The following is a 15861-nucleotide window of genomic DNA, read 5'->3' as shown; positions in this document are numbered from 1 at the left end:
TGACATCAATAACCCATAAACACTGAAGATTTCCAGAATGACCATCTGTATTCCCTCTTTGATAAGCTATTTGCTATGGATACAATATAAAATGATAACTAAAACCTTCCCAGTAACAATAAATGATTTATTAACACATATGAATAAGTCGACTGCCTCTTCAGGGTAACAACTATTAGCTTTCTTCCCTCACCACACATTTTACGTTAAACATCATAGTCAATTAATTTCAGAATGGCAACACATAATTGCTTGAAAATTAGATTCAAATGTTTTGCTTTTCTTGGAATTCATCTTCCCCTGAACATGAATCCACTCAAGTGCAAGTAAGGATACATCATGTATCTGGGGCTCAGAATACTGGGAAATAGACCATCCTACATCTGGATGTATAGATTGCCACACACTTTGGATCCTGATATAAAATAATTTAAAACTGATAAACATATGTCTATGTTATAGTACTTCAGTGGTGAATTACATTCTTAAATCACATATTGAAACTCAGTTATTTAAAATTGTATTAAAAAATAGAGAACAAAGATATTCTTAAAAGTTGATAGGATACAATCGATAAAAAATAAGAATCGAAAGGATTTAAGAATCATAGAAGCATATATGAGCTCAACAATCTGCCTCCTTTTACTATCTTGGCTACCAAGCTGAGTCAAACCTTGGAGAAAATCAAACAAATATTCTGGCAGCAACATAAATTCATGGTCAACCATGATAAACACTCAACATCACTCACTTTTCACAATAATGGATTCACGTTTCTTCGTTCTTTCCCACCTTACCTCTCTATCTGATGCTCTTGTCTCATATTCCACCAAGAAAAAACAAGTTGTCAGAAGAGAGCTTTTTCATTGTTCCATGCCTAATTCTATATATCTATTTGTCTTGGCAATCTTTTCCCTACTGTCTCAAGGGGTGAAATTTCCTACCGGTTGAAGGCCAATTCCCAGTGTGTGTTCTATTCCCCCCTCCTCTTACTTTTATCAATGATTTTGCATCTTTGGTTAACTTCTGCCCGCTCTGCTTCCATCCTCCTTGTCTCCCATTTCTATTGAGTCCTTCTCATTAGTATACAAATGTTCCCTTATATCTCTATCACAAAACAAACTAAACAAAATCTCTCCCCTCTGACCACATTCCCGTCTAGTTACTGCTGTCTCCAATTTCTCACTTCCCATTCATTATTCTACCCACTTTAGTCAACTTCCAGCTCCTCTCCAACTTGGTAGCTCCCATCATGTTATCACTAATAGCATCCATATTACCAAATTCAGTAGACACTTTTGTATTCATATTTTACTTCTCAGTGACAACTAACAGTGAGAACAATCCCTTAAGGAATCACTTTCCTCTCTTTACAAGCCTGGTTTCCTACTTAGCTCCTTTTAAGTCTTTTTTTTCCCCTCTTCTACTGGATATGCAATTGTTGGTTTTCCTCAGGTCTCACTTTTAGAATCTTATGTTTTCACTCTATTAACAGAGTGAAATATTAAATATTTCTACATATTGACAACTTTAAATATTATCCACATATTGACAACTCCCAAATTTATATTCGTGGCACTGACTTCTTCTGGGAGCTCCAATCTGAAACAGAAACTGGAACTTCTACTCGTGTATCTCCGAAGCACCTCAAAGCGAACATGCTTAAAACTAACCTTATGCTTCCCACACCCAGAGATGTCCTTTACCCAACTCTTCCCAACTTGGGTCAGTGGCACCATTATTCAGCTGATTGCTCAAAACAGAAATATGGGCACCCTCCTGAAACTCTTCATCTTCCTCATTTCCCATATTAAATTCATCAGAAAGTGCTGGCTACCTAAATTCTCAGAGATATGTTACTCCATGTGATTATTTCCAATTCTACTGAAATCCCCTTATTCCCAATTAACACTACCACTTGACTAGATAACTGCAATGGTCACCCTGCTTCTTTTTGCATCCACTATACTCCACTCAACAGCCAGAACCATCTTTTAAAAGCGCATTCCATGATGTCACTATTCTTAATAAGTCTCAAAGGCATAATTATTGCACTCCAATACAATTTAGACTCCTTCTGGGTATGCAACTTGAATCCTTTTTAGGGATTCATCTCCACTTTCTTTATTCCATCCAGGCCACAGGTTTTTCTCTGTTAAGGTCTCTTATATGTTAGGGCTTTTGTATATACCATTTTATCTTCCCTGAGTGGTCTCTTCTAGACCTTTTTTGTGGTTAGTTGCTTCCCATTCTACAGTTTTACTTATGACTTCTTCAGTGAAGATACCCTGACCACCACTGACATATCATGAGACTATTTGTAACAATTAAACTATCATCCCCTTTTAGGACATTAGTATTTATTAGCAATATATAAATGGGCCATGGTATTCTAAAAGAACCATGTCTTCTCACTAGCCATATGAAGTTTAAAACTAAAAACTAATAAGGTGGCTCTTAGATTACTACTATTTTATAAATGCTAGCTTTTATTGTCTTCATGAAAATTGAAAATGAAAGTGAAAGTTGCTCAGTTGTATCCAACTCTTTGCGACCCCATGTATTACACAGTCCATAGAATTCTCCAGGGCAGAATACTGGAGTGGGTAGCATTTCTCTTCTGCAGGGGATCTTCCCGACCCAGGGATGGAACCCAGGTCTTCCACATTGCAGGTGGATTTTTTACCAGCTGAGCCACAAGGGAAACCCTTATGAAAATTAGTAGATATAAAAATATTTCAGTTCATGTTTATTAAAAAATTCAGAAAGTTATCATTTTAAATTCTGTAGGGTAGTACAAAATTATAATGAAAATAACTCACTTAAAAGTTTACACAAATATCAATCTTTGATTTATTTTTTTTAAAAAGTTCACACTAACTTCCTACTTTGTTTCTATAAAATATGACTCATTTTGCTCTATATGTTTGAAAGTCATATTATAACTAACCTAAGATCTAATGACTGTTACTTATAAAGGATGATTTTGAACCACAGTTGAGGTCTCTTCTAGTAGCCAAGGGGCTTCCCCTGGTGGCTCAGAGGTTAAAGCGTCTGCCTGGAATGCGGGAGACCTGGGTTCGATCCCTGGGTCGGGAAGATCCCCTGGAGAAGGAAATGGCACCCCACTCCAGTACTCTTGCCTGGAGAATCCCATGGACGGAGGAGCCAGGTAGGCTACAGTCCATGGGGTCACAAAGAGTCGGACACAACTGAGCAACTTCACTTTTACTAGTAGCCAAGAGGACAAAGAAAGGCATGATGATACAGGAAGTGGAATGAGAAAGTAAGATGGTGGGTAGGGGAGGGAGAAGGCATTGACACTCTTCAGGAAAACAGGCAAAAGGTTGTGGAGGTGTGAAATAAGGTCCAAAGTGATCCGTATATACTTGTTACAGATGATCTAAAGTAAAATTGTAAGAGCTATGAGCTACAAAATTATTAAAGGGAGAAACAGTGTGGATGAGCTTTTGAAGGAAGAGAAAGGAAGTGGTAGGAAAGAGATGTTTTGAGCTAAGTGGTTTCTCCAGTGAACCTTCTAGCCTAGGACTGCTTCTGTTTGCTTTTTGGAAGAAAAAGGAGATACACCTTTAGGTAAGGACACAGAGAAGTGGGTTTCAGCTGGTTACAAACATACTATTCTTAAATCACATATTCCTAACCGGCAGGAGTCTTGATGCATTTTGTTATGTCAATGATGCTTGCTATCTTCAACCACATGAGATATGTAATTGCCTCATTAACACTTCACAGGTAGATAAAATACATATGGCATCATACACAGCAGAATAGTATCATGGCTGTTGTGATGCTAAAGTACTTAGGGAAAAAATTTCACTAATCTGAGAATTCAAAATTAGAGCTGAAATATAGAATCTGGCCATATAAATGAGGAGAATCATGGCATTCTAGGCCCGTGTATTAGATGCCTAAGTCTACCACACCAGTGAAAACCATCAACAGTTAATACCCGTGCCACCTCCTATATCTGACACTATATAAAATGCAGTTTCTTTAGCTTCTTTCCAGAGCTTCTAAATATGTGCCCAGGCCATTATAATTACTTTATCAAGCAAGCAATAAACACCACTGAAATCATTAATTAAGTATGCTGCTGCTGTGTTGCTTCAGTCGTGTCCGACTCTGTGAGACCCCAGAGACGGCAGCCCACCAGACTTCCCATCCCTGGGATTCTCCAGGCAAGAACACTGGAGTGGGTTGTCATTTCCTTCTCCAATGTATGAAAGTGAAAAGTGAACGTGAAGTCGCTCAGTCATGTCCGACTATAGCGACCCCATGGACTGCAGCCTACCAGGCTCCTCTGTCCATGGGATTTTCTAGGCAAAAGTACTGGAGTGGGGTGCCATTGCCTTCTCCTTTAATTAAGTATACCTAATAGCTATCCTTGGGCTTCCCTTGTGGCTCAGCTGGTAAAGAATCTGTTTGCAATGGGGAGACCTGGATTTGATTCCTGGGTTGGGACGATCCCCTGGAGAAGGGAAAGGCTACCGACCCCAGTATTCTGCCCTGGAGAATTCCATGGACTATATAGTCCATTGGGTTGCAAAGAGTCCAATACAACTGAGCGACTTTCACTTTCAAAAGCTATCCTTGCTACTCATTTTGATCACAGGAAATGTAACTAACAGTATTTCTGAAAGGAATACCCACTGTAACTACTCTTAAAAGATTTCAAGAGGAGCTTTCTATGGTATTTTCCCATTCTGGTAGAATTAGAAGTTCCTTCACCTAAACTCACAGTGCATGCTGGACCTCTATGAAGACATTTTTCTTGCTATATTAAAATTATCCATTATATTCTGTATCTGTCATCATTCCTACTCATTTTCTCACCTCCACCCCTAACTGGAATAGTAACATAAAGGACCATGTCTTACTTGTTTTTGTATTTCCAGTTTCTGATAAAAGAAATTTCAAAGAAGTTTATAGAATAGAATGAATACATAACTTACGAAACCTTTTTAAGCCAACTTAAGTAGCATAGTCTACCAGAAAGATTACTGTCAAAAGATGAGGTTTTAATTCTGGCTTTATTATTCAATCCATGAGTTTGGGCAAGCCACTTAATTTCTGTTTCTCACTTCCTTCATCTACGAAAATGTGGATATAATTTGCTATGCCTACTTCTTAGAGATGATAGGATAAATAAACTAGCCCATTTGAACGATCATAAGCTCTTCTGAACAAGTAGCAGCATAAAATTCTAAATTTTGCCTCTTTTTTTTTTTTTTTTTGCTTCTGCTTTATTTTTCTCAGCATATAATTATCTACTGAGGGAGAATTTAAGTTCCTTTTGAAAGAAAAATCATAAAAACAGAAATCAAAAGATCTCCTAGAAAAGTTTTAGATTCTATAATAAAAAATCAAGTTATTCAGAACAAGGAGGCACTGTAGGTAGATTTTTCCATTTCTTAAGGATGTTTTGAGTTCAGAGAATTTACAGACATTAGATTACACACAATTATAAGTATTCAAATTTAAAATGAAACCACAAGCATTTCCCTTTCAGAGAGTATGTAGTTTGCTAAAAAGTAAAGAGCAAACAATCAACTTTGAAGAGGTATGAATAAAAGATTTTAAGATCATAAAGAGTATTCGTAATATAACATATTCCACTTATTAAATTAAAAAACCTTCCTTGTAAAGTACACTGTTTTAACTCTTTTTGTTATTTATGATTAACGTTATCCTTAATGGGATAGCATCATTCATCTTTCCCCTCACACACAGACTCAGATTCACAGCACCTCTTAGCAGCTAACTTCAAAATGACATTTCAGTATTAAAACAGGCTCCCTGATTCCCCATCTGTCCTCACAAATGTGATCAGGTTCGAAAAAAAAAGAAACATGATATTATCAACATGCCTGAGTTCTGGAGCACCATCGTGCTGATCTGATCAAGGTGTAGGTTTCTACCTTAAGCTCACTTGGCAGGAAGCGCTCGATTTCTTTCTGCTTAGTGCAGCCGTTACACTTCGTGCGCTGGCAGTATTAAATAACAAAGTAGGGGCCCACAGCCCGCTAGTTCAGGCCTTAGCTTCTGTAACAGATCTCAGAGGTAAGATATAAGGAGAGACTTCTTAAGTTCATTTACTCATAGATGAAAAATGTTATTGCTATGTTTTAATTGAACAATCAAATCACTTAGGTATGAGGCATTATCTCTAAAATTGTCCACTTCTTTTAATCTAATTCTATATCTCACTGGAAAATGTCAAATCCTGACATTTTACTTATCGAGAACAGTGGTCAGGAACCGAATAAACTACAAGTTATCACTACATAAAGGTTTTAGGTTAATCTACATCAAAGTGAATGCCTTGCTGCTGCTGCTGCTAAGTTGCTTCAGTCGTGTCTGATTCTGTGCGACCCCATAGACGGCAGCTCACCAGGCTCCCCCGTCCCTGGGATTCTCCAGGCAAGAACACTGGCGTGGGTTGCCATTTCCTTCTCCAATGCATGAAAGTGAGAAGTGAGAGTGAAGTCGCTCAGTCATGTCCGACTCTAGCAACCCCGGGACTGCAGCCCACCAGGGTCCTCCGTCCATGAGATTTTCCAGGCAAGAGTACTAACTTAATATGACAATGTTGCTTTGCCCAAGTGACCACCGACAGTTAAGAACTGGTACTGCCCCAAAGTAATACCACTGTCATACAAGAGTATTTCTTCTTTATGAGTTAATTTTTAAAAAGATTTATATTATTTAAGTTTATGCCACTATTAGCTTCTAACTTCTTCTGTCTGATAATGCCTATAAATTAGTATACTATATTAATTCTGTCCTTGAGATGTGGTTTTATAAATTTTTAAGGATAAATTAAAAAAGCCTTTGAGCATTATTACTATTGTGGTAAGCAATGACTAAGATGAACTGAGGAATCCTTCCATTATAGCTGATCCAACAAAGGCTATCGCAGGTGGCTCAGTGGTAAAAGAATCTACCTGCCGATGCAGGAGAGTCCAGAGGGTTCGATCCCTGGGTTGGGAAGATCCCCTGGAGTAGGAGATGGCAACTCCCTCTAGTATTCTTGCCTGGAAAATTCCACAGACAGAGGAGCCTGGCAGGCTACAGCCCATCGGGTCGCAAAGAGTTGGACCCGACTGAGCATGCACACACACAGTCCAAAAAAGGGCTACTGTTTCTTTAAATACAAGAACCTCTAATTCTACCCTAAATTAAAGGAACTCATTCAGGTTTATTCTGTGTGACAAACTGTAATTCCTTACAAAAATTCTCTTGAGTTTCGATATCGGGGACATTTTATTTTCCAATAAGCAGACAGGATTATTAGAGAATTAAAATCAATGGATAGGCTATTTAAAGATTTCTCTGTAAATTTTCTTAAGTTATTACAGTCAATTCTAGATTATCTGCATTCAACAGTCTATTAGTCATAATAATTCTAAAGCACTATTAGACAATTATACTAAGTTTTAATATTATAAAAACAAAATCATAAATAAAAGGCATTAATAATTTGGCTTAAAACTTCTGATGTATTTGTTGTTATAGCTAAAATAGTGAACTATAGTTTACTTTTTATTTTGGATGCAACTTAATGTTTAAAATAAGTTATCTAAAAAAATAAGAGTCTCATATATTTATTTTTGGAACCATTAAAATTATATTATAGACATGTTATTATATCTTTCCCATACTCATGAGAAAATCAACTCAAAATCAACAAATATTTATTTAACATCTACAAAAAGTAATGTGCTTAATTTGGTAGATTTTCCTCATCTCTAGTATATACATGTCTAGAAAACTTAATTTTGTATATGGCTTTCAGAAACAGTGTGGCTCAGCTGGTAAAGAATCTGCCTGCAATGCGGGAGACCTGGGTTTGATCCCTGGGTTGGGAAGATCCCCTGGAGAAGGGAAAGACTACCCACTCCAGTATTCTGGCCTGGAGAAATCCATGGGGTCACAAAGAGTCAGACATGACTGAGTTATCTAAGATAAGTAAATAACTGGCTATTTAAAGTATTGGGTTGGCCAAAAAGTTTGTTCAGGTTTTTCTGTAATGTGGAATAACCTGAATGAACATTTTGGCTAACCAAATACGTTATAAATAAAACAAATAGCCAGCAAAGACGTACTATACAGCACATGGAACTCTACTCAACACTCTCTAATCTAACCTAATGGGAATAACCTACATGGGCAAAGAATTTGAAAAAGAATGGATACATGTATATGTATACCTTTGAATGACTTTGCTGTACATCTGAAACTAACATATTGCAAATCAACTATACTCCAATACGAAATAAAAATTTTAAAAACAGCTAACCAGAAAAAAAAAGTATATTGTAGAGTTGGTATAGATTCAGTTCAATCTCTATTGCTACTTCTAAAATATTATGTAATACTTCATGTCTGAAAAAATAAAACTGAATCATTGAAAGTAATATAAACTAAATTATGTTAACGTTTGTTAGTTTTCAAAATTTGATAAACTAAATATGACAGAGTGATCTTTTTCTTTAGACTCAATAAATTTATAATGCATAGAGATAGAATGAGGGGTTTCATATTTATAGGAACATTTTTTATTCTTAAAGAAACTAAGCTTGTTTTAGTTAAAAAAAAAAAAACTATTTTTAAAAATTAATCATCAATAATATAGCATTAAAATTACTAAATCAACAAGTAACAACCAAGCATACAAACTTCAAATTTATAACATGGCCACTTTGAAGCCGGAGATGATAGGGAACTACATAAAGAGAAAGTACATAAAAGAGAAATAAGAAAGCAAGGAGCAGGAGAGAAAGGGAGGTAAGAGAAGAGAGAAGGAAGGAGTAAGAAATAGAAAGATAATAAATTAAAAAATCATTTCTTTTAAATCTAATGTTCATTTATCAAAGTATTCATCATGTCCCTTCAAAAAGGACTCGTTTATTTCCAAAACAGGGGACTGATTGAAAATTTGATGGACTAACAAAGTGCTGCTATTTTTAGCATCAAGGTTCACACTATATCTCAAATCCTCATGTCCTTTAAGACAAAAGAAAACAGACTTTTACCTATGAGAGGAAGGTGTGTCTATATATCTATACACACACACACATATATATTTGAGGAATATTTATTTTTATTTATTTATATAAATATTTATATTATATATATTTTATATATACATTTGAGGATGTGAGTATAGTAAGAAAACAGAAAAAGGGTTAAAAATACTTTTTAAATTTAAAATCTGCCTTCTTTTCTGACCCGTACATAAACTAATAATGTATGTATTAGAAACAGAAATTTATGCAACTCGAAGTACATTAATTATATTGATGATATGAAAGCTTGGTGCCTTTTCAGAAAAAAAAAAAAATCCCTATTCACAATAAGTAAAACGAAAGCACCAAAACAGACATGTAACTGACAGCACTATGGCAGGATCACTCCGTTCAGTCCAGTCACTCAGTTGTGTCCGACTCTTTGCAACCCCATGGACTGCAGCAAGCCAGGCCTCCCTGTCCATCACCAACTCCCATTAGAAACAATTTTATTGATTTTCTTGTCTTAAAGTAACCAGTACACTTGCTTAGGGCACATCTGTCCCTCTCAGACATGAGAGTTCTGAATTCTGCAAAATGCTTAGTCCAGAAAATCAAATGTCTGTTTTTGGTTTTCACAATGAGAGTTTCTCATAGGTTTCAATTAAGCTAGCTGAGTTCTGATGATCTAATTAAATAGTTAAACATCTTAATTTTTAATATGACTATATCAATTAGTATGTTATATTAGAATATATTTAAGCAATATTTATATTTACTTTACCCCAGCTCCCAGACTTAAGACAAAATATTTCACTCACAAAACATTTTTGTTAATGTTTAAATGACCATGATTATCAATATTTCTTGATGAGAAGTAAAGAGAAAAAAGATAATCAGCAAAAACAAAATTTCATTTTATAAATAAACCACGCTTGAAACTTAACACTGAAAAATAAACTTTCATGTAAAAAATTTATGTTTTCTACTTTTTCTTGTGTTTTGAATCTGATTTTGTATTCATTTCCTTAAAAAAATAAATTTAATAACTATGTAGACCCTATAATTATCTAATGCTATTGGCAAACAGCAAAACCACTCTTCATCAGTTTTTACTTACTAAGCATTGTATAACCTAAGTATTTGGTAACTGCAAGTCAACTCATTGGTCATGAAATCAATTTAGTGGGTTGAGATTAGCATTAAAAAAAAGAAAAATAGAAAATAATAGTATGCAACAAGAATAATGTTGTTTTCTGAAACTTTTGCTTTAGTAACATTTATGTTCATAAATTTATGTTTTATCATCCTTTAAAATGTATTTTTAATATAAAATATCACAATAAAGTAAATAAAGATATTATTGCTATAATAACAATATTGGGAAAGAAATGATATACTGTGGGTGTCCTGACTGTATTAACATTTTCTGCAAAATGATCAAGGATTTATATATTAATACATCCAGTGTTCCTACCTGTTCAATGCCTCCACTTTGCACACTTATGATTATGATCATAGTACCAGATTTCCAAGCTAGGTTAACTAAGATTTTGTAAAGGAAATAGTAACAAATTTAAAGTCTAAAAATTTTCTGTTAACACACTCTTACCTGTTGGTAATCCTTTTCCTCTCAATCGGTCTCGGATAGCCTGGCTTCGATCAGGCTTTTGCTCGCTGCTACGGGAAAGCTGATCCGTCTGTACACAGGTAATCAAAAGTCAAGTTTGACTAAAGAATCTCCCTTCTGTTCAAGGTAAGTGTCTACAGAATGACACCAGCTAGATAGTTTTTGGAAGCTGTAATATTTGAGTAAAAACACTGCACATATGCTATTGTTAATATATACTCCTTAGATAAGATTTATGTAGCTTAGTTCTGGCCAATTCATCTTCAGGAAATACAAGCCAAGAAACATCTATCAAAGCCTAATCTGCTAACTAGGGAACAAAGTTAGTTAAAATGAGTTCCATTTCAAAGCAATAAACTTGAAGTATTCTTCTTTCCCCAAACTACTTTCATCTCTCAAGTGTGATTAAAATTTTAAAACCAAATTAATTCTGGTATAATAAAGCTTTCTCCTGCTTGTAACTATGAATTGAGAGTGCTGATTTAAATTATTTTTGAAAATAATTTTCTAGATTTTGCCTGCCAGAAGTTACATTTGAAATACGCTTTAAACTAAATGGATATATTGAGGGATAACAATTAAATTTAAGTCAATGCTCTTTTGAGACTCTTTTAGAACTAAATGTTTAAGTAGTCTTAAACTTTTAACTTTTAACTTAAACTTTTAACCGAGGGTACCTGTTTAAAATAAAGCACGTCAAATTAGATCAAATTCCACATTACAAGGGGTGAAATGTTAAGACTACTACTGAGTTTATTCAGATGATCAATTAGAATAGAAACTTCAAGAAATAAATGTAAGAAGAGAGAATGGTAAAGAAGAATTACTTAACTCTGGCACCAAGAGCATGCAGACTTATCTGTTTACACACATTTAATACATTTTATTATTTCTCCATGAGTGGAACTTGTTTAAATATGAATTAAAAATCCATTTAAGGTAGTATATCGAAGGCATTATGCTTCCTACCTATAAGAAGACTTAAATGGAAATATTTCTGAAATGATGGTATTGTTTCAACTATATATTAGTTCACACTGTACTGTATTATCAGTAACAGAAGAGACAATATCCTGTATCATCTTTGGGTATTCCTGCATGAACACTATTAATAACAGTTGACATTTACTGAGCAATTACTGTAAGGCAGGTACCACCTTTAGGACTTTACATACTTAATGTTATTTAACTATCAAAAAAACCTCATGTGGTATATATTATTATTAACTTCACATTACAATAAAGGGAGAAATAGCAAATTTCTAAGGACCCTGAAGCAGCTCATCAATATTGAAATAATTATCTTTACAACTACTCACTAATATGGGTGGATGGTATGCACTATTACTACTATCTTACAGGTAAGTAAAACTGCATTCAAACATGTTATAAGATTAAATCAGTGGAAGAATGTTGACAAGTAAGCTGGCCTACTGACTTTTACTCTAGGCTAATTAATTTTAAGTGAGTTAGGATTATGGACACTTGTAGTGAATTTCACACTGGATGAAACACTAAGTCTTTCTATCAGCTACTGGGGAGAATGATAGTCTCAGAGGGGCGTGCTGGCTAACAGCATGGGCTTCAGGGTCAGAGAGATCCAGATTCCGATTGTGTCTCTGTCATTTACCATGCATGTGGCCACGGCAAGTTATTTCATCTATTTGAACCTCAGTTTCATTCTCTCTAAGAGGAGGATGAAATTCTGTCTTATAACCTGGGCTATTTTGGTGAATAAAGGTGAAAAAAACACGTAAGTCATTCAGCACAAAACAAACTCAACATTTAAAAATGGTAGCTATGAGAGTTACTTCTGTCCGATTATATCCAGGAGACTCTCAAGAGCGAAGGATGGGGGGAGTGTTATTATTTCTACTTTGAAATCTGCCTCTGGAAAGGCGAGCTCTCTCCCTGTTGACTCCAACTGACCTTTCTATGCTTCTCTCCCACTAAAAAGTCCCACAGCACATCCTGTGTCAGACTTATCCCTGTTCCTTGAACATTCTGCTCTTTCGCGTCTCAGGGCACTGATCCAAGTTTACTTCCCTCTGCCTGGATTACCCTTTCTTTCTATCCAGTCTCTGGGATCTAGTTTAAAGCGCTCTTTTTCAACTCAGTCATTCCTTGTATCCTTTCCCCTCAAACTCTGATAGCTGTTAAATTCCTGACTGATTAATAGGAAACAGAAGTCACATAAGCTTTGTGAGTCTCAATTTCTTTAAGAAATATATAGGATGCCCCTGGGGGTCCAATGGATAGGAATCCACCTATCAATACAGGAGACATGGGTTCCATTCCTGGTCCGGGCAGATCCCACATGCTCCGGGGCGACTAAGCCCATGCGCCACAACCACTGAGCCTTCGTGCCTAGAGCCCGAGCTCCGCAACAAAGGAAGTCACCCCAATGAGAAGCCCACGCAGCGCAACAAAGAGCGGCCCCCTACTGGCCCTAACTAGAAGAAAGCCCGCACAGCAACAAAGACCCAGCACAGCCAAAAAAAAAAAAAAAAATCTTCAAAATTTTTTAAAAAACAAAGCCAAAATAGAAATAGGTAAATTATAAAGTGAAGGAGTTAGTACAGATCATTCCTCAGAGGGAGTTTTCACAAGAACATCAGTATTATGAGAAGATCTGTGAAAGAACGCACAAATAAGTTTGGGAAATGTTTCACCTACGTGCCTTTCCCTCTTGAGGGTTAGTAATACAACCTAGTATATTAAAGGCTCTGAGAAGTTCTACAGTGAATTTACATTTAATATTCCTTAAAGAGTTCTCCCTCAACTCTACTTGAACACAGAGAAATTTTTTTTAAACAAAAATGTATTTCAAAATATGTAGGATAGTTTGGTCTGAATGGAGTGGTAGTCCCCAACCTCTAGGATCTAATGCCTGATGATCTGAGGTGGAGCTGATGCAATAATAATAGAAATAAAGTGCACAATAAATGTAGTGCAATTGAATCATCCCCAAACCATCACTCTCCCCACTGCCTGAGTCTGTGGAAAAACCTGTCTTCCACAAAATCTGGTGCCAAAAAGGCTGGGGACCTCTGGGATAGAGGGCTTTCCTAAGTTTTTAGTATCTTTATCTTTGTTTTGGGAAAAAAAAAAAGGTCACACAAGAAATACAAACAAATAAATCAGCCCTAGTCAAGAAGGGGAAATACACGGCCAAGAACCCTCTTCACTTAGCCTCTACTACCCCAATTCCTCTCACTACAGAATTGCAAAGGCTCCTTGGAGTCTACTTTATAAACCACTTGCCTAGAAGACTTTATGAACCTATCAACTGGCAAAGCATGTGGAATTTGGATATATTCTTGCCAGCCATACAACATCTTGGTTAAGGTTAGCAGAACTAAATCCCTAGGGATGAGAAATTAAGAGGAAGCCAGCAAGAACACTGTGCGACAGTGACAAGTCCATCCAAAGTCACATGAAAGAGAGGAACTCAAGGTACCATAACGTAAGGGGCAAGAGCAGATGAAGTTCAAATCTAGATCAAATACCAAAAATCAAAAGAAGGCTTCCCTGATGGCTCAGTGGTCAAGAATCCACCTGACAATGCAGGGGACATGGGTTTGATCCCTGATCCACATGCCGTGGAACAACTAAACCCCTGAGCCACAATTGCTGAGCCTGCACATGAGAGCCCGGGAGCCGCAACTACTGAAACCCACATGTCCGAGAGCCCGTGCTCAGCAACAAGGGAAGCCATCGCGATGAGAAACCTGTGCACCACAATTAGAGAGTGGCCGCTGCTTGCCACAACTAGAGAAAAGCCTGCACAGCAACAAAGAGCCATCACAGCCAAAAATAAATATATAAATAAACAAAAATTATTGTAAAAAGAGAGAGAAAAGAATTTCCTTAAAAAGCAACAACAAAGGATGGCCAATCTATGGCAAATAGCATAGAATACAGCTTGAGAAATACAATGGAGGGATTATTAGATATACAGACTGTTAGTCTTGGGATTCTTCATATCTAAGACAAGCGAGAAAATAAAGGTAGTCCCTGTTTTGGACTAATCTGGTAGGAATGCAAGCGTGTATCCCCCTCACACACCAGAAGCCAATGTCCAATAAGGTGGGGAGGGTGTAGAAATCCTTAAGAGGTCCAGACTAAGTGGGCAAGAAAGAGGTCTAAAGAAATTGAAAATGCATGTAAATGACTCTAAAACCCATGCTGCATGCCCATATGGCTTTCACAGTAGATAGACTCACTTACTGAAAGCTCCATAGGAAAAAATGAAAGAAGAGAGGCAAGAAGACATTTTTAGCTTTAACATGCTGTGATTCTATATTACTTTCTAGAATAAAGTTCTAAAAAAAAAGACTATTCAAAAAGACACATGTACCCTAGTGTTCACTGCAGCACTATTCACAATAGCCAGAACCTGGAAGCAAATTAGATGTCCATCAACAGATGAATGGTTAAAGAAGTTACGGTACATTATAGAATGGGCTATTACTCAGCCATAAAAAGGAACAAACGTGAATCAGTTGAACTGGGGTGGATGAACCTATAGCTTGTTATACAGAGTGGAGAAAGACAGAAAGAGAAAAACAAATACTGTATATTAACATATGTATACAGAATCTAGAAAAACGGTGCTGATGAAACTATTTGCGGGACAGGAATAAAGGCACAGACGTAGAGAAAGGACTTATGGACACCACAGGGGAAGGACAGGGTGGGATCAATTGAGAAAGAGCACTGGCATTATATACACTACCATGTATAAAACAGATAGCTAGTATTATAGTTATATAACATAGGGAACCCAGCCTAGTGCTCTATGATGAACTAGACGGGTGGGATAGGTTAATGGGGTGTGTGGGAGGGAGGCTCAAGAGGGAAGGAATATGTATATGTACATATATATACATATTCCCTCCCTATAACTATATATATGTGTGTATATATATATAGTTATGACTGATTTGTGCTATTGTACTACAGAAACCAATACAACACTGTAAAGCAATCATCCTCCAATTAAAAATTTTTTTTTATTTTAAAAAATTTAAAAAGACAAATTCTCATAAAATCTAGAAGACTAAACTATTGCAGTGGGCTTCTATTTTAAGTACTGTTTCAAATAAACAACTAACGTTTGAAAGAAATTCAGTCTCCTGTTCCTAGTCTTCATGGAGAAATGCTATCCATATTTAAAGAAAATCTTGTGAAATGCTACTA

The 15861-nt window shown here is 36.2% G+C and overlaps 1 protein-coding gene across 9 annotated transcripts in view; it reads right to left on the bottom strand.

The window, feature by feature from the left end:
• Positions 1–15861, bottom strand: part of PTPN13 (protein tyrosine phosphatase non-receptor type 13) — a 225857-nt gene that overhangs the window by 119524 nt on the left and 90472 nt on the right. For all 9 annotated transcript variants that reach the window (XM_055589037.1, XM_055589036.1, XM_055589033.1 and 6 more), the window contains exon 6: positions 10642–10729. In XM_055589037.1, coding sequence (XP_055445012.1) covers positions 10642–10729 — 88 coding nt within the window. The remainder of the gene's footprint in view (positions 1–10641; positions 10730–15861) is intronic.

This window comes from Bubalus kerabau, chromosome 7 (genome assembly GCF_029407905.1).
Source record: "Bubalus kerabau isolate K-KA32 ecotype Philippines breed swamp buffalo chromosome 7, PCC_UOA_SB_1v2, whole genome shotgun sequence".
In the NCBI taxonomy this organism is placed as follows: Eukaryota; Metazoa; Chordata; class Mammalia; order Artiodactyla; family Bovidae; genus Bubalus; species Bubalus kerabau.
The sequence above is the reverse complement of the archived record's forward strand: the minus strand, read 5'-3'. Positions and strand labels throughout refer to the sequence as shown.